The sequence below is a fragment of the Tachyglossus aculeatus genome, chromosome 1 (genome assembly GCF_015852505.1).
Source record: "Tachyglossus aculeatus isolate mTacAcu1 chromosome 1, mTacAcu1.pri, whole genome shotgun sequence".
NCBI classification, from domain to species: domain Eukaryota; kingdom Metazoa; phylum Chordata; class Mammalia; order Monotremata; family Tachyglossidae; genus Tachyglossus; species Tachyglossus aculeatus.
In genome coordinates, this window is record NC_052066.1 from 165916766 (window position 1) to 165938983 (window position 22218).

The window sequence follows — 22218 nt, forward strand, 5'->3', positions numbered from 1 at the left end:
CTGGAGTGAAAATGCAGCTGAATGAATTTTAGTTTCCCTGGTCGCATTTTCCACTTCCCAGAGAGCACTCATTTGAGCTTTCCCTGTCAAGCGTCCAGTGCTTAGAAGAGTGTCTGACACATAGTAAGTGTTAAGCAAAAACCATTTTAAAAAAAGATTTATTTTTCTCTTAAGGGCTCTTCAGGGTTCACTGGGGACTAGTAGTGTCCTGTCCCATCTCTTTCCTCTTCCCTTTGCATCAGCTGCCCACAGCAATGCTACACACCGCAGCGAGGATGCTCCTGGAGTCCATTAACTTCATCCCTTAAACGTGTCAGAGAGTGGTTCTCTCACAGCAATGAAGGCTCCCCTGGAGACGAGCTGATTTCTTTTCCTGCACTCATTACCGTAGGAACCCTGAACCCACCTGAGTATATTTGCCAATCACTGTATTCCAAAATGGCAGACCCTGAGGTATTTCATCACCCTGGCACTGTTCTCTCTATTCTATTAAGACTATGGGGGCCTTAATCCAAACTTGAAGAGTCCAAGAGTTTATTTTGGGTGGGTTTGAAGGAAAAAGTTCTTTTTTCTCTCTACTAGATTTTCAAAAGATTTAAAAGGGTAAAAAAAACAAATGATTTCCTTAGTGATCCAAGTTGAATTATCCAACAAATGTCCCAAGCAATATAATGACTGCTCATTTTTGAATGAAATTCATGCTAAGTCAATTTAATTGGCACAGGGCCTGGCAAGAAGTGGGACCAATTAAGTGACCATTTCAGTTCCAGAGTTTCTCATGGACTGTATTGGGCTTCACTTGTACTTCATGAAACAGTTTAAAAATAGGCAGGGTCCTCAAAATCAAAGAATCCTCTAGTAAATGAAACAAACAGACTTTAGCAGAGGAGAAGCAGCCTAATCCAACTTTAGGCTGCAGGATCTCAGACTCAGTTTGTTATGATTCTATGCAATTCACTAAGTCCACACATTAATGCATTTAGAATTGTCACCACATAACCACAGAAGAAGGGACTTGGAGAAACTGTCTGGGTTCATTCCCTGCTTCCATTCATTCATTTACTCAATCGTATTTATTGAGCACTTACTGTGTGCAGAGCACTGTACTAAGCACTTGGGAAGTACAAGTTGGCAACATACAGAGACGGTCCCTACCCAAAAACAGGCTCACAGTCTAGAAGGGAGATCAACATCTAAATCAACCAAAAGACACCCTCAACCATCCTGGCTTCTCTATTCCAGCACTTAGAACAGTGCTTGGCACATAGTAAGTACTTAATAAATACCATAATTATTACTATTATCATTACAAGGTTCACCTACTCACCATACCTCAGTCCCATCTAGCTCATCTCTGATTCCCTGGCCCCCATCCTGCAACTCCCTCCCTCTTCATATCCGACAGACCACCACCCACCCCACCTTCAAAGCCTTATTAAAATCACATCTCCTCCTAGAGGCCTTCCCCGATTAAGCCCTCATTTCCTTTACTCCTTCTCCCTTCTGCATCAAACTTGCACTTGGATGTGTACCCTTTATTCACCCCTCGGCACTTAAGTACATATCTGTGATTTATTTTAATGTCTTTCTCCAGGGAAAATGTTGACCAACTCTGTTATACCATAGTATTCTCCCAAATGCTTAGCATAGTGCTATGTACACAGTAAGCACTTGATAAATATGATTGATTAAAACCATAGAATGGGCCTTGGGAGCTCCAACGAAGGCACTCACAGTGCCGAGTTACATGACACTATCTTCTGTCCACAGCTCAGTTTCTCACTGGGTTCCTGGCACGTGGCAGTGTGGACATGGAAGAGGAGAGGAGCTGGATAATCTGTCCCCTTTCTTTTGGGCAGAGGAAAGCAGCAACCAACAACTCTAGTGACTGTAGATGGGGGAATTTTATGGGAAAACTTTTTAATGTTAATTCAATGTATCAATTTAAGTGGGATATTGATGAAGTATTACACAGGAGAGAAAACAGTTTTCGAGAAAAAAGAAAGTAAAGTTAATGAAAGTCTCCTAAGAAGTAGTAGCAAGAATATTCTAGTCAAACGTCCCTTTTTCCAGGTGACTTTTTGCAATATTGGAATAAAATGAACTTGACTTTAAAATGTACCCCATTTTTAATCTAGAAGGCAAACAATCACTTTTCTTAAAGCATTGTCTCCTCTTGTATTTTTTTTAAATTGCCAATTCTAAACAGACAAATATTAACTAATGAAATGACCTGAAGGAACATTCAATGCCTAGCTTAAATGATGAGGTAAATTGTGATTTATATTTTAAAAACTTATAAGGATTTTTCATACTGTGGCAGCTAGAAGGTTTGCACATTCGGCTCAAGCTAAAACTGTGGAGCGCTTCTAGAAAAGGCTGTGGCAAACACTCAGTCTAATCATATTAACTCAAGACTCGGGAACCTATGTAATTGTCAATTTGATATTAATAAATTTATCTCAAAAGTGAATTGCTTCTTGTAAGAAAGTGTCTTATAGCTGAAATTCAAAACCAGATTGTAAGGGGAAATTGTTGCTATGCTGCAGATGCTCCTTTATTATTCTGAAAAGGAAAAGCTCCTTAAAAACAATTAATTAGTGCCTGAGTATCTAAAATGACCCCCCAAAAATTTCTATTGTTCCTAGAGTAATTGCAATTTTCAAGAGTCCTTTAATTAGGGTCCATTTGGCATTCAAGCAGCTTATGATAAGATCAAAAACAACAACTAGCAGTGCTCCAAACTTTCCAGAATGCAGCAGTCGTTATGTGGCTCAGTATCCTTAGCAATGAATGACACTATTTCTTGTCTCCATTCACTATGTCCTAGTCAGTGGAATTAGGGGAATTCTGTGATGATAGGATTTAAAATGTAACACAGAAAAGATAGCCAGTACAAATTTTTCAATAATTTGACTGTCATGTCCAGGAAAGGAAAAGTGGTGTTTTCATGCAGTCATTCAGGAGTATTTATTGAGCATTTACTGTGTGCAGATCAATCAATCATATTTATTGAGTGCTTACTGTGTGCAGGGCACTGTACTGCTTGGGAGAGTACAGCACAACAATATAACAGACACATTCCCTTCCCACAATGAGCTAGAGGGGGAGACAGACATTAATGAAAATAAATAAATTATGGATATGTACAAAAGTGCTGTGGGGCTGAGGGTGGGGGTGGTGAATACAGGGGGAAAATCAGGGTGATGCACAAAGGATTGAGAAAAGAAGAAATAAGGGCTTAGTCAGGGAAGGCCTCTTAGCAGTGATGTGCCTTCAATAAGGCGGGTAGAGTAATTGTCTGTCAGATATGAAAAGGGAGGGCGTTCCAGTCCCTAGGCAGGATGTGGGTGAGAAGTTGGTGGTGAGATAGATGAGATCAAGGTACAATAAGTAGGTAGGCATTAGAGGAGTGAAGTGTGTAAGCTGGGTTGCAGTAGGAGAGTAGCGAGGTAAGGTCGGTGGGGGCAAGGTGATTGAATGTTTTTAAGCCTTGTTAGAGCATTGTTTTAGAACCAGGGGAAAGTATGTTCAAAGTAAGTGTCTTCTTCCGTGATGGATAGCAGGGGAATGGTAGCAGTCAAAAATGTCCACATGATAGCTTGTGGGGCAAGGACCCAGGAGGGGACACAATAGCTCTGGAGCCAGGGAAGGCAGGCCAAGATTACCCCTCAAAGAACTATCTGTTCAGAGGTTTGAATGGATGTCAGTATGACATCATACTAAACTCTGTATGTACATACAGTGTGATCTACAGATATCATACTCAATAGGAGGGGATGACAGAAGTTCCTCTGTCTTGAAGTATTCTGATGTCTGAAGCATGCCTCGGGTATATCCCAGGGTCACAGGGGCTGCGGGAGGGAAATGGGGTCACAGAGAGGTTAAGTGGCTTGGCCAAAGTCAAACTCTAGGCCGGGGCGGAGCTGGGGCTTGAACTGGATCTTTCAATTTCCAAGACATCTGCATTTTCCTACTAGATCCTGCTATCTCCCCTGATATCACCATGTAAAAAGCACAGTAGTTGTTACATCTGTTCTATATCTTCCTTTGTGCTCAATTATTCCTGTTTTATAGATCTCAAACCTGTTTTAAACAGCCCACAATATAAAGTTGAACATGTACCTGAATTCAAATAATTATGGGAGAGGCAAAGTCTCTACTGAATCACTTGCTAATAGTAGACTTGGCTTTGTATTTTACTAAAGTTTACACTGACCCCTAGAGCTCTCCTTGTTCATTCAGTAGCAATCAGCCTCCTCTCTGATGTCCCATCTTCCTGTCTCTCCCCACTTCAGTTTATACTTCACTCTGCTGCCCAGATTATCTCTGCGCAGAAACGCTCTGGGCATGTTACCCCCTCCTCAAAAATCTCCAGTGGCTGCCTGTCAACTTACGAATAAAGCAAAAACTCCTCACTCTCGGCTTCAAGGTTCTCCATCACCTCGCCCCCTCCACTTCACCTCCCTTCTCTCCTTCTACAGCACAGTCTGCACCCTCCACTCCTCTGCTGCTAACCTCCTCCCTGTGCCTCATTCTCACCTGTCCCGCCATCAACCCCCGGCCCATGTCCTTCCCCTGGCCTGGAATGCCCTCTCTCCACACATCCGCCAAGCTAGCTCTCTTCCTCCCTTCAAAACCCTACTGAGAGCTCACCTCCTCCAGGAGGCCTTCCCAGACTGAGCCCCCTTTTTCCTCTCCTCCTCCCCATCCCCTCTGCCCTACCTCCTTCCCCTTCCATATACAGCACTTGTATATATATTTGTACAGATTTACTACTCTATTTATTTTACTTGTACATATTTACTATTCTATTTCTTTTGTTAATGATGTGCATATAGCTTTAATTCTATTTGTTCTGACGATTTTGTCACCTGTCTACATGTTCTGCTTTGTTGTCTGTCTCCCCCTTCTAGACTGTGAGCCTGTTCTTGGGCAGGGACCGTCTCTTTTTGTTGCCGACTTGTACTTCCCAAGTGCTTAGTACAGTGCTCTGCCCACAGTAAGCACTCAATAAATATGATTGAATGAATGAATGAATAACAGAGCTGAAGCTACTGTTTGCTTCCTAAAATCAACTCTGAAATATTTGAGGTGATTTCAAAATTAAATGACGGTTCAGGGGTGGGGAATCACCAGCCCGAGCCACCTTTCACAGTCCCACTCAGAAACTAAAACAATATCTCCCAGGTTTCTCTGCATCAAAGCCACTATCCAATGACTTTGTGATAGGAATTTGGAGGTGCAGAAGTATTTTGTGGGGTGAGAAAAACCATGAGGTGATAGGAAAAAAGGGTAACTGGTTCTTTAAGAAAATTTCTACAAAAATATACACTTTGTTAGTGCTGTAAAATATTGTAGAACTTGATTGATAACTGGATGAGGAGCTAGGGAGAAATTCTTCACTTTTGCCATCACCCATTGTGCCTCTTGAAGATTACAAGCAGGAAACTGTTTTGCACCGTATGAATAGAGTTACCGTATTTGGAAGTAGCTGAATGATCCCTGCTTGGTTTGGGGATAGAGGAATGGGGAAGAGAGAGGAGAGAGAGGAGAGAGGAGAGAGAGGAGAGAGAGAGAGAGAGAGAGAGAGAGAGAGAGAGAGAGAGAGAGAGAGAATGTGTGTGTGTAATAGGAGAACTGGAGGGACCAGTTATTAAGTGGACATCATTTTCAGCATAGTGATAAGCAGCAGTGGCAAAAACAGTAAGAACTGAAACTGCTGTCTTGTCTTATGCTGTTGAGTCATCTCTAACCTATAGTGACACTATGGATACATCTCTCCCAGAATGCCCCACCTCCATCTGCAATTGTTCTGGTAGTGTATCCATAGAATTTTCTTGGTAAAAGTATGGAAGTGGTTTTCCATTGCCTTCTTCCACACAGTGAACCTGAGTCTACATCCTCAACTCTCTCCCATGCTGCTGCTGCCCAGCACAGGTGAGTTTTAACTTGTAGCAGATTGCCTTTCACTCACTAGCCACTGCCCAAGCTAGAAATGCAATTGGTATGCCTCTGCTTGACTCTCCCTCTCGTAGCCGAGACCGGTAGAGTACTGGAAACTCTCCAGGTTTGATCCTGAGGTGAGGATAAGCACTTAAAAGTATTATTACTATTGAGTATAAAGATATTTAGCTAAGGGCTACAATAGCAGGGGTGTCAGTTCGCAAGATCACAGGTAGCGCGGAAGTGAAGTGGCACATCGTGGTGGAACAGAGTAGGGGAGAGGAGAGATTCACTGGGGGGAAGATCTCCTTGAGAAGATGTGATTTCAGAATCACTCAGTGGTATTGAGTGCTTACCATGTGCAGAGCATTAAGTGCTTGGGAGAGGACAATAAAACTACTACTACTGCAGCCCAGCCTGCACACTTTGCTCTTCTTAGTGCTAGCTTCCTCACTGTGTCCCGATCTTGCCTTTCTCACCGCCAACCACTTTCCCATATCCTGCTTCTGGCCTGGAACTCCCCTGCCCCAGTATGCACCAGACCATAACTCTCCCCACCTTCAAAGCCTTATTAAGGAAGTCACAGCTCTTTCAAGCAGCCTTCCCCGATTAAGCACTCTTCCATGATTCCCTCTCCCTTCTCAGTCATCTATACTCTTGGATCTGTGACCTTTGGACATTTGTTATTCATCCCACAGCACTTACCTACATATCTATAAATTATGTATTATAAATATATATCAATGTCTTTCTCCCCCTCTAGACCGTAAACTTGTTGTGAGCAGGGGATGGGTCTACCAACTCTGTTGAATCATACACTGGCGTGCTTAGTACAGTGCTCTGCAAACAGTAAGTGTTCAATAAATACCACTGATTAGACACCAATGATTACAATGCAAGAGTTGGTAGACATGTTCCTTGTCCACAGTGAACTTACAGTCAGAAGGGCTTTGAAGATGTGGGGAGAGTTATAGTCTGATGGAGACGAAGGGAGAGGGAGTTCTAGGGAGGCGAGAGTGAACATTAGGTCTGGTTGCTGGGGAGAGGAGAAAAAGGCAAACCTAACAGTTTGGCTTGAGAGGAACAACGAGTGTGAGCTGGGGTGTACTGGGAGAAGAGCTAGGGTTAGTAGGAAAGACAGAGACAATTGAGCGATTCAGGGTCCACAGGGTCCACAGAGGACTCAGGATCTGCCAGTTAGACCGCTTGTCACACAATAGGCCCTGCACTGAAACAGCATAATGAGGAATCAACTCATTTATGATTTATCTCTGATAGCTCTGGCGATTAAACTGACCAGAGAATTCAGACTACAAATACTCCCTCTGCAGTTTCTTTCATGCTCCCTCTGCTGGCTGACAGAGCTTCCTGTATTAGCAGAGCAAAATCTCCAAATACTTACTGGATAATTCAGTGTCGGTGGTTTTACCAAAGTCAGAAGGCTAGATCTGACAAAGAGGAGAGTACACTCGATATATTCTTTTTCAGTTAACAATATTTTTAAGGCTGATCAAAGCTGGAGATTAATTTTTTGACTACCTTTTTCTGGGGAAAAAATAATCTTTTACACATTGAAACACAGTAATGTAAACTAGGCAGATCTTCAGTGCAGGTCATGACTGCTATTTCATTTCTATTCCTTTTGTGTGTGAATATCCCAAAATTATAATTCTGAAAAAGAAAAAAAAATAAGAGAAGAAACATCTGATTTGGAAACACAGGGCAGGAAAATCTGTATCCAAATCATGTAAGAGGGAAGGGAAGCAGACTTTAATAATTGAGAAGCAAATGTTTTACAAATATACAAAAAAACCTAGAAATTCAAGGAAAAAAAAATTGGAAATTCATTTTGTTGGAGTTCTGACAGACTAAAGATACTACAGAGTACTGAAGATAAACACTCATGTCCATGGATTCTCTCTCTGATCACTGCCAGTAGTCTGGCAGATTAGATGGAGCTGCCAAATCAATCAAGGTTATTTATTGAATGTTTACGGTGTGCAGACCTCTGTATTAAGTGCTTGGGAGAGTACAATACATTAGAGTTGGTAGACAAGGAGTAGATTGGGAAGAGGGGGTGGAGCATAATTTTCCTCAAGTAAAATGGTTTTTGCTAAAGTGCATGCTGTACCATCTTTTAAAGGCATTTTATTAAAACACTTGCTACATATCAAGAACTAGTCTAAGCACTGGGGTACATCCAAGATATGTTGGACACAGTCCCTGTCCCACATGTGGCTCACAGTCTAAGTCACAGGAGGAAGAACAGATTTGCAATCCCCATTGTACAACTGAGGAAACTGAGGCATACAGCAAATAAGTGACTTGCCCAAGATTACACAGTAATCAAGTAGAGGATTTGGGATTAGAATCTGGGTCCTCTGATTCCCAGGCCTTTCATTCTAGGGTTCCCAAGCCCTTTAGGAAGTGGAATTGTTCATACAGCAGCTAAGACAACTGATCCTGAGAAAAGGTTAAAAAAAAAAGATGTGTCTCAGAAAATAGCCTTGCCAAGGAAAGAGCTAGGACTCCTGCCCCTTTTCCTAGCCCATCTCCCCGCACCACCAAAACTATTACATTAGAAAAAGTGAAATTTTAAATCCCATGTTTCTGTTGCTATAGTCACAAAAGCTGAACAAAGAGACCCAAGCCAGATCCTGGGCACCTTGGCCTAATTCACATACCAGTATCAAAAAATGACAAGTAAGGAGCAAGAAAGGCAGGTCATATTCTGTAACTTTGGTTATTTGGGATGCTATCAAATATAAGACATTGTAAAAAGAGTGAAAACTACTGCCCATTATATGACCTGGCATAATAAATGCATTGGCAGCTGAAGATGTTGGCTCAATCAATCAATCAATCAATCAATCATATTTATTGAGCGCTTACTGTGTGCAGAGCACTGTACTAAGCGCTTGGGAAGTACAAATTGGCAACATATAGAGACAGTCCCTACCCAACAGTGGGCTCACAGTCTAAAAGGGGGAGACAGAGAACAAAACCAAACATACTAACAAAATAAAATAAATAGAATAGATATGTACAAGTAAAATAAATAAATAATTAGAGTAATAAATATGCACGAACATATATACATATATACAGGATATATACATATATACAGGCTCCAGTTTCAGGAGATATTGCTCATTTAGGTAGAGAATCTAAGTGACTACATTGGGTTTCACTCAATCCCCAACAGGCTTTTTCCTCATTTTTTACCTTTCTACTTAAGATGATTCAATAGATAATAGTAAGCCATCCTCATGCTCACTTGTGGAGGTCAAGCTGACAAATCATAAAAACAACCTTCAGTGAAACAAAGGATAAACTTCTTCCCAGAGAGATAGATCCAGACATTTTTGTTTTGTTTCTTCTCCCAAAACTGTGACAGATCCAGGATATTTAGGAAGTGATTGGGGTGTTAAAAATAAGCAGTAAGAACCTCTAAAATGTCATCATGAATTGCTTTCAAAAGTTGGCCCTTTCATTTCAATGTAATCTACTTCTTCCATGCCTCCTCTTTAAGAGCGAACTCATGCTATCGAATGCCTGGGTTGGAATTTCTGCAAGAAAATTATACAAACTTCTTGATGTAAGTCCACACTCTCAAGTCTCTTTCCAAGTCGGTCAAGTGACTTTGTTTGAAGAAAGGGGCTCCTCCCCACACTTCAGTGTTCCTCCTTATGTGCAATGGAATGCAAAGGTGACTCACAAAGAAGAAGCATAAGTGAAAATTCACACTGGCTGTCTGCTTTGCACTTCACTTCTCTAAGGAAGCCCATTAACTGAAACAAGGGTATCAACTGGAGAACAATACAATTGACTGTAAAATCCTTGGGGATTTTTCAGATTCATTCTTTAAGTGCACCAGGAGAATTCACTATCAATCAATGAAACCCCACAGCACTTAAGTCCATATTCATAATTTATTGATTTTTATTAATGTCTGTCACCCCCTCTAGACTGTAAGGTCGCTATAGGCAGAGAACATGTCTGCCAACTCTGTTGTATTATAATCTCACAAATACGTAATACTGTGCTCTGCATACAGTAAATATGATTACTCAAATTACTCAAAAATTCAATAAATATTATTGATTGAGCACCTACTAGGTGTAGAGCACGGAATAAGTGCTCCAGGCTCCAGGCTCGCATCTCCTCCTGCCTTCAGGACATCTCCATCTGGATGTCTGCCCGCCACCTAAAGCTCAACATGTCGAAGACTGAACTCCTTGTCTTCCCTCCCAAACCTTGTCCTCTCCCTGACTTTCCCATCTCTGTTGACGGCACTACCATCCTTCCCGTCTCACAAGCCCGCAACCTTGGTGTCATCCTCGACTCTGCTCTCTCATTCACCCCTCACATCCAAGCCGTCACCAAAAACCTGCCGGTCTCAGCTCCGCAACATTGCCAAGATCCGCCCTTTCCTCTCCATCCAAACTGCTACCCTGCTCATTCAAGCTCTCATCCTATCCCGTCTGGACTACTGCACCAGCCTTCTCTCTGATCTCCCATCCTCGTGTCTCTCTCCACTTCAATCCATACTTCATGCTGCTGCCCGGATTATCTTTGTCCAGAAACGCTCTGGGCATATTACTCCCCTCCTCAAAAACCTCCAGTGGCTACCAATCAATCTGCGCATCAGCCAGATACTCCTCACCTTGGGCTTCAAGGCTGTCCATCACCTCGCCCCCTCCTACCTCACCTCCCTTCTCTCCTTCTACTGCCCAGCCCGCACCCTCCGCTCCTCCGCCGCTAATCTCCTCACCGTACCTCGTTCTCGTCTGTCCCGCCATCGACCCGCGGCCCACATCATCCCCCGGGCCTGGAATGCCCTCCCTCTGCCCATCCGCCAAGCTAGCTCTCTTCCTCCCTTCAAGGCCCTGCTGAGAGCTCACCTCCTCCAGGAGGCCTTCCCAGACTGAGCCTCTTCCTTCCTCTCCCCCTCGTCCCCCTCTCCATCCCCCCCATCTTACCTCCTTCCCTTTCCCACAGCACCTGTATATATGTATATATGGTTGTACATATTTATTACTCTATTTATTTATTTATTTATTTTACTTTACATATCTATCCTATTTATTTTATTTTGTTAGTATGTTTGGTTTTGTTCTCTGTCTCCCCCTTTTAGACTGTGAGCCCACTGTTGGGTAGGGACTGTCTCTATATGTTGCCAATTTGTACTTCCCAAGCGCTTAGTACAGTGCTCTGCACATAGTAAGTGCTCAATAAATACGATTGATGATGATGATGATGATGATGATGATGAAGTGTTTTGGACAGTACAGTACACCAGAGTTAGCAGACATATTCCCTGACCACTATCTTGTAGATGATCTCAAAAGGCTACATAATTCTGGCCTAAATTTTACTGATGTGACCCCTTACCCTGAAAAGATTTTTGCTATTTCAAGTCTCTATGCCACTGAAGTACTGGGGAAAAGGGGAAAAAAAAATGCTGCAGCTAGAATCCTAATTCTCTGACTGCAGCAGAGATTGACTGTGTCTAGCTACAACTGGAGAATTGCTGAGCCCCAACTGAAGGCTTGCTGCACAAAGAAGCAGGGAAGCAGCGTGGCCTAGTGAATAGAGCAGGGGCCTGAGAGTCAGAAGGACCTGGGTTCTAATCCTGACTCCACCACTTGTCTGCTGTGTGACGTTGGGCAAATCATTTCACTCCCTCTAGATTGTGGGCAGGGAATGTGTCTGTTTATTGTTAGGCTGTACACTCTCAAGTGCTTAATACTGTGCTTATTGCACTCTGAACACAGTAAGCACTCAATAAATATGATTGGATTGAATTGAATTGCATTGAAATCAATTCTCTGTTCCTCTATTACCTCATCTGTAAATTGGGGTTTAAGACCGTGAGCCCCATGTGGTATAGGGACTGTGTCCAACCCAATTTGCTTGTATCCTCCCCAGCATTTAGTACAGTGTCTGGCACCTAGTAAGTGCTTAACAAACACCACAATTATTATTATTCTTTCTCTCTGCCTCAGTTCCCTAAATCTGTATAATGGTTGTTAATATGTGATCCCCATGTGGAAGATGGACTATGTTCAACCTGATTTGCTTGTATTTACCCCAACACTTAGTACAGTGCCTGGCATATAAAAAACCCTTAACAAATACCTTGGGGAAAAAAAAGAGCAAGACTCCTGTCATTATTTGTGTATGTTAATGTCTGCCTGACCCACTAGACTGCAAACTTGTTGTGGGCAGGGTGGGGTGTTCTTCCCCTACAGAATATAACTGGGGGGTCAACGCTTGGACACATCTCCACAACCCTTTTGCCGCTCAGTTTCTTCCTCCAAAGGCCAAGAATAAGGTCCTATGAAGCTTCATTTCTTTTCACCTCATCTGTATTAAGTTGTTAGGAGTGGGTTTTAGGCTCCCTATTTTTCAGATCTAGAAGCAGAGATGCACAGATAAAAACAACTTGCCCAAGGCAATGCGATGAGTCAGTGCTGGTCCTAAGGCTAGAGTTGAGATCTATTATTTCATTGTCCAGTATATTATGTTGCCTCGGCAAATAACATACCACTTCAATTTAAATAGTAAAACATAGTCCAGTATTTGGCTTCTTGAGATCACTAATGGTTTTCAGCATTCCTACTCTTCAGAACACAGGAAAAAAAAGTCTCTTTGAGACTGCTGGAAGTCAATGTATCAATCTAACCTCAGTGTCTATTTTGCTGTGACTTGCACAGCCGCCCACTGTAAATAGCCAACTTTCTGAGCAACAGAGGACATTTCTCATGCATTAGTTTCACTTCTGTCTAATTTCCCAGAGACATGGATCACCCAGGTCTCTCATTCCTTTGTGCCCAGCCTTCTTTAGCAGCTGTCTCTGCTCCTTTAGATTCCAGGCACTGGGAGTAGTTGAGAAATGGCAGCTTTGTTTGGCTTCTTCAGAAGCTGAGCCAGGGTTAGATATTGGGATCTGGGAAGACTGGAGATGGAGCCAGACCTTTCAGCCAACTTCTGACACTGTGCAGACATTGCTCTGGGTTCCAGTTTGGGAAGCCCTCTTAGCCATTGGCTCTCCGCTCCACGGCACACATGCCCCAGAGTATGGAAGAAGTTAGAGTAAAAGAAGCTACTCATTTTTAAAAGTTGACCAGTGCTAAGCCCTCCCAAACAAAGCTGCCTAAACCTCATAATAAGCAGCCATCTTCACATTAAACAGAAACTCCTTACCTTTGGCTTTGAAGCACCCTGATCAGTTCTCCTGCTCCTGCCTTAACTTGGCTGATCTCCTACTACAACCCAACCCGCACACTTCACCCTTCTAATACCAACCTGCTCTCTTTACCTCTATCTCATCTTTCTCATCAATGACCTCTTGGCTCATCTTGTCTCTGTTCTGGAATTTCCATCCCTTGCTGTTTGACAGGCCACCATTCTCCCCATTTTCAAAGTCCTTCAAAAAATCACATCTCTTCCAAGAGGTCCATGCTGGCTAACACTTCCTTTCTGCATCACCTATGCATTCAGGCCTGTTCCCTTTGAGCAGCATGGCCTAGTGGAAAGAGCATGGGCCTGGGAGTTAGAGGACCTGGATACTAATCCTGGTTCCGCCACTTGTCTGTGGTGTGATCTGGGTCAAATCACTTAACTTCTCTGTGCCTCAGTTCCCTCATCTGCAAAATGAAAATTCAGCACCTGTTCTCATCCATTCATTCAATCAATCATTTATTGAGCACTTACTGTGTGCAAAGCACTATACTAAGAGTTTGGGAGAGTATGATACAACAATAAACACACACATTCCCTGCTCACACCGAGCTTCTACTTCGACTGTGACTTGATTATGACCTTGTCTTGTATCTATCCCAGCACTTAGTATGGTGCTTGGCACATAGAAAACACTTAAATACCATTATCATTATTTGTACTAATACTACTTCTAATAATAAGCATTTTGTTATTTATCCCTCCCCCAGTAACGCAGCATTTGTGAACATGAACAACTGTAATGTATTTTAACGTCTTTCCCTCTAGTCTGTAAGTTCCCTGTGACCAGGGATCATCTATTTCTACTGTTTTGTAGTGTCCTCTCCCAGTGCTTGGCACAGTGTTCTGCATATGGAAAGTGCTCAAATAGCATGGATTGATTGCTGAATGGAGCAACGTGGACTGTAGTACTCCACAAATAAACATGCTCACACCAGGGAGACCATGTGGGATTTCAAGGAAGAAGTATCTTGTCTGGATGGATGCATGGCAGGAATCTGGGGTATGACCTGCATGAGATTAGCAGTGTGGTCAAGTGGAGAGAGCACAGGACTGGGAGTCAGAGGATCAGGGTTCTCCACCACTTGTCTTCTGTGTGACCTTGGGCAAATCAAATAATAAATATGTACTCAATAAATGAGATTGAATGAAAGTCACTTCACTCCTCTGTAACTCAATTCCCTCATCTGCAAAATGGAGATCCATACTTGTTCCCCCTCCTAGACTTTGAGCCTCAAGTAGTACTTGATCATCTTGTATCTACACCAGCAAATAGTACAGTGCTTGGCACAAAGTGCGTGCTTAACAAATACCACAGTTATTTTGATGATGGCATGAGGGATGGGGCACCATGATGCTTTTTAAACTCTGAAAGTCCCCGCAGCCTATTAATTGATTTCCATAAGAATCTTTTAGCATCAGGGGCTTGGCTAAGTGACAAGGCCCTAAGAAGCAGGTGCTTGAATGGGGAAATGCTTCAATTAATTTGTTAAAAGCCCCAAGACACAAAAGAACACTCCCACGAGAGGGAAAGAAATGATGCTTGGTGAGGGTCACCCTCACTGTGGCAATTCTGCGTGAGCAGTTATGGCCTTAGGGAATATCCATCAGAAGAAGGAGGAGCTTTTCTTTTTTAATTTTTCTTAATGATATTTGTTAAGCACTTACTACGTGCCAGGGGCCATGCTAAGCGCTGGGGTAGATACAAGGTAATCAGGTTGAACACAGTCCCTGTCCCACATGGGGCTTACAGTTTTAATCCCCATTTTACAGATGAGGTAACTAAGGCCCAGAGAAGTGGCTTGCCTAAGGTCACACAGCAGACAAGTGGAGGAACCAGGATTAGAACATGGGTCCTTCTGTCTCCCAGGCCTGTGCTCTATCCCCTAGGCCATGATGCTTCTCAGAGAACCCTGCCATACTGCCAGAGAGGCCAGGTGTATTCAACCTATGCATCAAGAAAAAAGTCCTCACTCTCGGCTTCAAGGCTGTCCATCACCTCACCCCCTCCTACCTCACCTCCCTTCTCTCCTTCTACAGCCCAGCCTGCACCCTCCACTCCTCTGCCGCTAACCTCCTCACTGTACCTCATTCTTGCCTGTCCTGCCGTCGATCCCCAGCCCACGTCCTTCCCCTGGCCTGGAATGCCCTCCCTCTGCACATCCGCCAAGCTAGCTCACTTCCTCCCTTCAAAGCCCGACTGAGAGCTCACCTCCTCCAAGAGGCCTTCCCAGACTGAGCCCCCTTTATCCTCTTCCCCTCCCCACAGCACCTGTATATATGTTTGTACAGATTTATTACTCTATTTATTTTACTTGCACATACTTACTATTCTATTTATTTTGTTAATGATGTGCATCTAGCTTTAATTCTATTTGCTCTGACGACTTGACACCTGTCCATATGTTTTGTTTTGTTGTCTGTCTTCCCCTTCTGGACTGTGAGCCTGTTGTTGGGTAGGGACCGTCTCTATATGTTGCCAACTTGTACTTCCCAAGGGCTTAGTACAGTGCTCTGCACACAGTAAGCGCTCAATAAATACAATTGAATGAATGAATGAATGAACTACAATGACATCTTATGTCTCAGATGGGGGTCCCAAGACTCTCTTAAAGGAAGAGATGATTGCCTTACTTGACATCCATCCTCATTTAGGGCAGAACGGTCTAGTACTCTCAACAGTTTCAACCTTTCCCATCTAAAAACACATTATGGACTAATCATTCACAACTTATGCAACACTTTCTTGAATCCATTGATTTACTGGTTGGCACCACTTCATGTGATAGTTAACTATACATGCTTGACTAGTCCCTGTGTAATCAATCATATTTATTGAGTGCTTACTGTGTGCAGAGCACTGTACTAAGCACTTGGGAGAATACAACAATATAACAGACACATTCCCTGCCCATAATGAGTTTACGGTCTAGAAGGGGGAGAATAAAGTATAAGTATAAAGTATAAAGACATGTTTCCTTTTGTGTGGCTTGAACCCGTTCCTGGTATTATGGTTTTTTTTTTTAACAGGAATTCTGTCTTCACCCTCCATGACTTTGTAGCTAATAAAAATAATGGCATTCATTAAGTGTTTATTATGTGTCAAGCACTGTTCTAAGTGGTGGGATAGATATAAGTTAATCAGGTTGGACATAGTCCCTGTTCCACAAGAGGCTTACAGTCTATGTAGTAAGATAAGTATTGAATCTCCATATTACAGATGAGAAAATTGAGGCACAGAGAAGTTAAATGACTTGCCCAAAGTCACACAGCAGACAGTTGTTAGATGCAGGGTAGGGACCGTCTCTATGTGTTGCCAGCTTGTACTTCCCAAGAGCTTAGTACAGTGCTCTGCACACAGTAAGCACTCAATAAATACAATTGAATGAATGAATGAATGAAAAAACCAGGTTCTCTGGCTCCCAGGCTTATGCTTGTAGCTGGGTGACTTTGGGCAAATCACTTGACTTCTATGTGCCTCAGTTACCTCCTTTGTAAAATGGGGATTAAGACTGTAAGCCCAATGTGGGACACTCTGATTACCTTGTATCCCCCCAGTGCTTAGAATAGTGCTTGGCACATAGTAAGCACTTAACAAATACCATTATTATTATTATTATTTCCCTAGGCCATTTTGCTTTTCTGTCACGTAGGCTCCACTACCTCCCTTCACCTTTGTAACTTGAAGAATTACTATTTTCCAGTGTACCATAATACAGAAACTGTTCCTTCTCCGTGACAATTTCAAACGATTTTTTTTGTTTCCTTTCTAGCTATTATCTGCATAATTTAGGTTAAAAAATACAAAACTTCTGCCTGAAGGATTGGAAAAAAAATTGCTTTTCCTGGAGTTTTCCAGCCCTGTGTACAAAGCCAAAACTCAAGTCTCACCACTCCCTCCTCCACTTCTTAGCCTCCAGATTAGGCTGGGACTGCTCCAAGCCTGTAAATTCTCCAACCTGCTCCTGATGGGAGCATCTAAGGGTGAACAGATTGGCTACATCCATTCCAGACTAGACTGGAAACACTAAGACTTTCCCAATTCATTTCTCATCTCCCTCTCTCCCCATCAAGTACTGGGGTATGAACATATTTATTTATCCTAGCTGTAATTTATTTTTGTTTCCATCTCCCCTGGTAGATTGAAACTCATTGAGGTCAGGGGTTAGAGAAGCAGCGTGGCTTAGTGGAAAGAGCACGGGCTTGGGAGTTAGAGGTCGTGGATTCTAATCCCACCTCTGCCACTTGTCAGCTGTGTGACTTTGGGCAAGTCGCTTAACTTCTCTGTGCCTCAGTTACCTCACCTGTAAAATGGGGATGAAGCCAGTGAGCCCCACTGGGACAACCTGATTACCTTGTATCTACCCCAGCGTTTAGAACAGTGCTTGGCACATAGTAAGCACTTAACAAATGCTGTCATTATTATTCTGTAGTTTCCCCAGTGGTTAGTTCAGGGCGCTGCACACAATGAACACTATTAATTGGTCCACTGAAATTAATTCATTCATTCAATCGTATTTATTGAGCGCTTACTGTGTGCACAGCACTGTACTAAGCACTTGGGAAGTACACGTTGGCAACATATAGAGACGGTCCCTACCCAACAACGGGCTCACAGTCTAGAAGGGGGAGACAGACAACAGAACAAAACATGCGGACAGGTGTCAAGTCATCAGAATAAATAGAAGTAAAGCTAGATGCACATCATTAACAAAATAAATAGAATAGTAAATATGTACAAGTAAAATAAGTAGAGTAATAAATCTGTACAAACATATATACAGGTGCTGTGGGGAGGGGAAGGAGGTAGGGCGGGAGGATGGGGAGGGGTAGAGGAAGGAGGGGGCTCAGTCTGGGAAGGCCTCCTGGAGGAGATGAACTCTCAGTAGGGCCTTGAAGGGAAGAAGTGAGCTAGCTTGGCGGATGTGCGGAGGGAGGGCATTCCAGGCCAGGGGAAGGACGTGGGCTGGGGATCGACGGTGGGAGAGGCGAGAACGAGGCACAGTGAGGAGGTTAGCGGCAGAGGAGCGGAGGGTGCGGGGTGGGCTGTAGAAGAAGAGAAGAGAGGTGAGGTAGGAGGGGGCGAGGTGATGGAGAACCTTGAAGCCGAGAGTGAGGAGTTTTTGCTTGATGCGTAAGTTGACTGGTAGCAACTGGAGATTTTTGAGGAGGAGAGTAACATGCCCAGAGTGTTTCTGCACAGAGATGATCTGGGCAGCAGCGTGAAGTACAGACTGAAGTGGGGAGAGACAGGAGGATGGGAGATCAGAGCAGAGGCTGATGCAGTAATCCAGTCAGGATAGGATGAGAGACTGAATCAGCAGGTTAGCGGTTTGGATGGAGAGGAAAGGGAGGATCTTGGCGATGTTGCGGAGGTGACACTGGCAGGGTTTGGTGACGGATTGGATGTGGGGTGAACGAGAGAGTAGAGTCACGGATGACACCAAGGTTGCGGGCTTGTGAGACGGGAAGGATGGCAGTGCCATCTACAGTGACGGGAAATTCAGGGAGAGGGCAGGGTTTGCGAGGGAAGATAAGGAGTTCAGTCTTGGACATATTGAGTTTTAGGTGGCGGGCAGACATCCAGATGGAGATGTCCTGAAGGCAGGAGAAGACCCAAGCCTGAAGGGAGGGAGAGAGAGCAGGGGCAGAGATGTAGATTTGGGTGTCATCAGCGTAGAGATGATAGTTGAAGCCATAGGAGCGAATGAGTTCACCAAGGGAGTGAGTGTAGATCGAGAACAGAAGGGGACCAAGAACTGACCCTTGAGGAACCCCTACAGTAAGGGGATGGGAGGGGGAGGAGGACCCCACAAAGGAGACTGAGAATGAACAGCCAGGGAGATAAGAGGAGACCCAGGAGAGGACGGAGTCTGTGAGGCCAAGGTTGGATAGCGTGTTGAGGAGAAGGGGGTGGTCCACAGTGTCGAAGGCAGCTGAGAGGTCGAGGAGGATTAGGATAGTGTAGGAGCTGTTGGATTTGGCAAGAAGGAGGTCATTGGTGACCTTTGAGAGGGCATTTCGGTGGAGTGTAGCGGATGGAAGCCAGATTGGAGGGGGTCGAGGAGCGAGTTAGGAATGGATCCATTTTCATGATATCTGGAGTTCTTCCATGGGATAATGTTCTGACAAGCTTTGGAATCATCAGTGGCATTAGGGAGGCCTTCATTATGTCTCTCTCCCCTGATGCTTGCAATAGTCGAAACTATAAGCTCCATGCAGATCAGGGACTGTGGCCAACATATCTACCCCAGTGATTAGAACAGGGTTTGGCACATAGTAGTGCTTTCCAAGTACCATTAAAATAGTCTAGGTTTGCAAAAACAGGTAGCAGGTGAGAAAAATTTCAATTTCAAATACAACGCACAGCCATTAAGCTTCCCACCATTATATGCAATCAGATTGTGAAACTGAGGTTTGATTACTGAAAGTCCTGAAGACTTTAAAAAAAGCAAAAAAAACCTTATGGGTTACGAAAAAAAATCTATAGGAAAGACTATCTCAGTTATGTCCAACACAGAAAGATTTCCAGCATATTTCCCCCTAAATTATCATTATGGCGAGCCAGCAGAGGACTTTATTGATAATTACCTATGAACGGTTTTATAGTCAGAGTAGAGAAACCCTCTCTCAAAGGAATATTTGAATCCAGTTTTAAGCAGATGCATTCATTCAGTTTGTCAGCTTTGAAAGAACAATGGAATGGGAATAGGTTTTATTTCATCAGTGATAATCTTCATCTTTTTATCTTCTACTCCTGGGCTTTGCCACTTACCTGCTGTTTGACCTTGGGCAAGTCACTTCACTTCTTTGTACGCCTCAGTTCCCACATCTGCAAAATGCCGATTCAATACCTTTTCTCCCTCCTACTTAGACTGTTAGCCCCATGTGGGATTATCTTTTATCACCCTACCGCATAGTACAGTGCTTGGCACATAATAAGCACTTGACAAATACCACAATTATTATTATTCATGTGTCTTTTTGCATTTCAGCTCAAACATGACTATACTTAAGACATGAATCAAACGTTTTAATACAGTATCTGAACACATCTCTTGATAAATCAAATAATTTAAAAATGTGCTTGCACATGCAAAAGTAGGGTGAAAGATATCTATTAACTTGAGCTTGAAAACAATCTTTGCTGAGACAAAAAACTTATTCCATACCTGTAACTTTTTTACAAATGAAAGTACAAAGCAAATTTCAGAAGTCTTTCATTCTTAGAACAACAAACAATACAAGGGCTGTGTTTCACTTCAATGTATATTTTCACCAGCTGAAAAACAGAGAGTTGAACAAAACTTTGAAGTGTTAATATTTTTCTCTTCAAACCTACTGTCATAGGATAAAAAGCTTGGATTTGGAAGCTGAAGTGCAGGGCAATATTATTAGCATCAATATCCGGATTACAAGCCCCTTTTAGTGAGCCATAAGTGTGGTGGTTCTAGTTTTTTCAGCTTGCTTTTGTCTGAAATTTTTGCTTAATTTATGGTTGTCTAGTTCATCTTCTCCCTTCCCTATCCAGCTCCTCCCTGATCTGACCATCTCCCACCTCTGAACTCTGTACTCACAATGTCTGGGTGTCTTGGGGGATCCTGGGGATGAAGTGGATGTCCTTGCAGGTGATTTTGAACTTGTTCCAGTCGGAGCACTCGCAGAGTGAGGCTGGACACAGCTCTCCATCCCCTCTCCTCAGCAGAAACAGCAGCAGCACGGGGGGCCACTGCAGAGATCGCTGCATCTTGCACTGTCGCAGGGGGCTACTTCAAACTCATTCTGCTCTTCTACTCCAGCCAAAGGAAGGGGGGCGGGGGCGGCAGTGAAAGGAAGGAAGAGAGATGGAACGAAGAGTTGAAAAAAAATCAGGGCACCAGAATCTCCTGACAAACAGAAAAATGAACTCCTCATCACACCTCCTGCAACATTTTCTTCTCTTTCCTTAAATCCCAATTAGTCATGATGATGGTATTCATTAAATGTTTACTGTAGGCCAAGCATTGTGCTAAGCATTGGCGGTGGATGCAAGATAAAGCAAAGAGAAGCATCATGGCCTAGTGGATAGAGCACGGACATGGGAGTCAGAAGGACCTGGATTCTAATCCCAGTTCTGCCACCGATCTGCTGGGTGACCTTGGGTAAGTCACTGCACTTCTCTGTGCCTCAGGTGCCTCATCTGTAAAATGTGGATTAAGACTGGGACCCCCATGAGGGACATGAACTGTGTACAATCCGATTAGCTTTTATCTACCCCAGCACTTAGAACAGGGTCTGGCACATAGTAAGTGCTTAAAAAATACCATTCAAAAAAATGAATAGTAGTGCCCTGCAAGAAGACAGAAAATCTACCAACACAGAAATTCCTCTGGGTAGTTCTCAGGCTGAAAAGAGCTTCCACTCTCTAAAGGCCACCGAGACTGTGAGCCCTGGAACCACTCAGCCTCCCGTCTTCCAGTCATTCCTCTAAGTCTCCTTCCAAGTTGCTACAGGTTCCCACTCTCCCTATTGAGAAGCAGCATGGCCTAGTGGATAGAGTCTGGGCCTGGTAATCAGAAGGTCATAGGTTCTACTCCTGGCTCTGCCACTTGTCTGCTCTGTGACCTTGGGCAAGTCACTTCACTTCTGTGCCTGTTTCATCTGTAAAATGGGGATTAAGACTATGAGCTCTAAGTGGGACAGGGACTTTGTCCAAACTTATTATCTTGTATCTACCCCAGTACTTAGAATAGTGCTTAAGATATTATTACTCATTTTCTCTGCTTGAAATCAATTAATGATATTTATTGAGCACTTACTGTGTGCACAGCACTGTACCAAGCGCTTGGAAGGGTGCAATACAACCGAATCAGCAGACACGTTCCCTGACCACAGCGAGCCCCTCTAGACACCCCTCTGCCGAGCCAGGCAGGACCCCAGCCCTACAAACTCCCTGTTGCCCCTTCCAGGCCCCAGATCCCAACCTGCCTCTCCTACTACCCAACCCCGGTGACTCTCTTTAACTCCAAGAGCCTCCCAACTTTCAAT

At 43.5% G+C, this 22218-nt stretch overlaps 1 protein-coding gene and 1 non-coding gene across 2 annotated transcripts in view; both read right to left on the bottom strand.

Annotated features, from left to right (window-relative positions):
* Positions 1–20938, bottom strand: part of TSHR (thyroid stimulating hormone receptor) — a 94901-nt gene extending 73963 nt beyond the window's left edge. The window contains exon 1 of the mRNA XM_038748059.1: positions 20769–20938. Within this exon, the coding sequence (XP_038603987.1) occupies positions 20769–20938 (170 nt within the window). The remainder of the gene's footprint in view (positions 1–20768) is intronic.
* On the bottom strand, positions 5951–6086 carry LOC119934218. Its single transcript, XR_005452882.1, has one exon. It is a non-coding gene; the product is annotated as a small nucleolar RNA SNORA7 (small nucleolar RNA).
* Positions 20939–22218: the final 1280 nt, after the last annotated feature.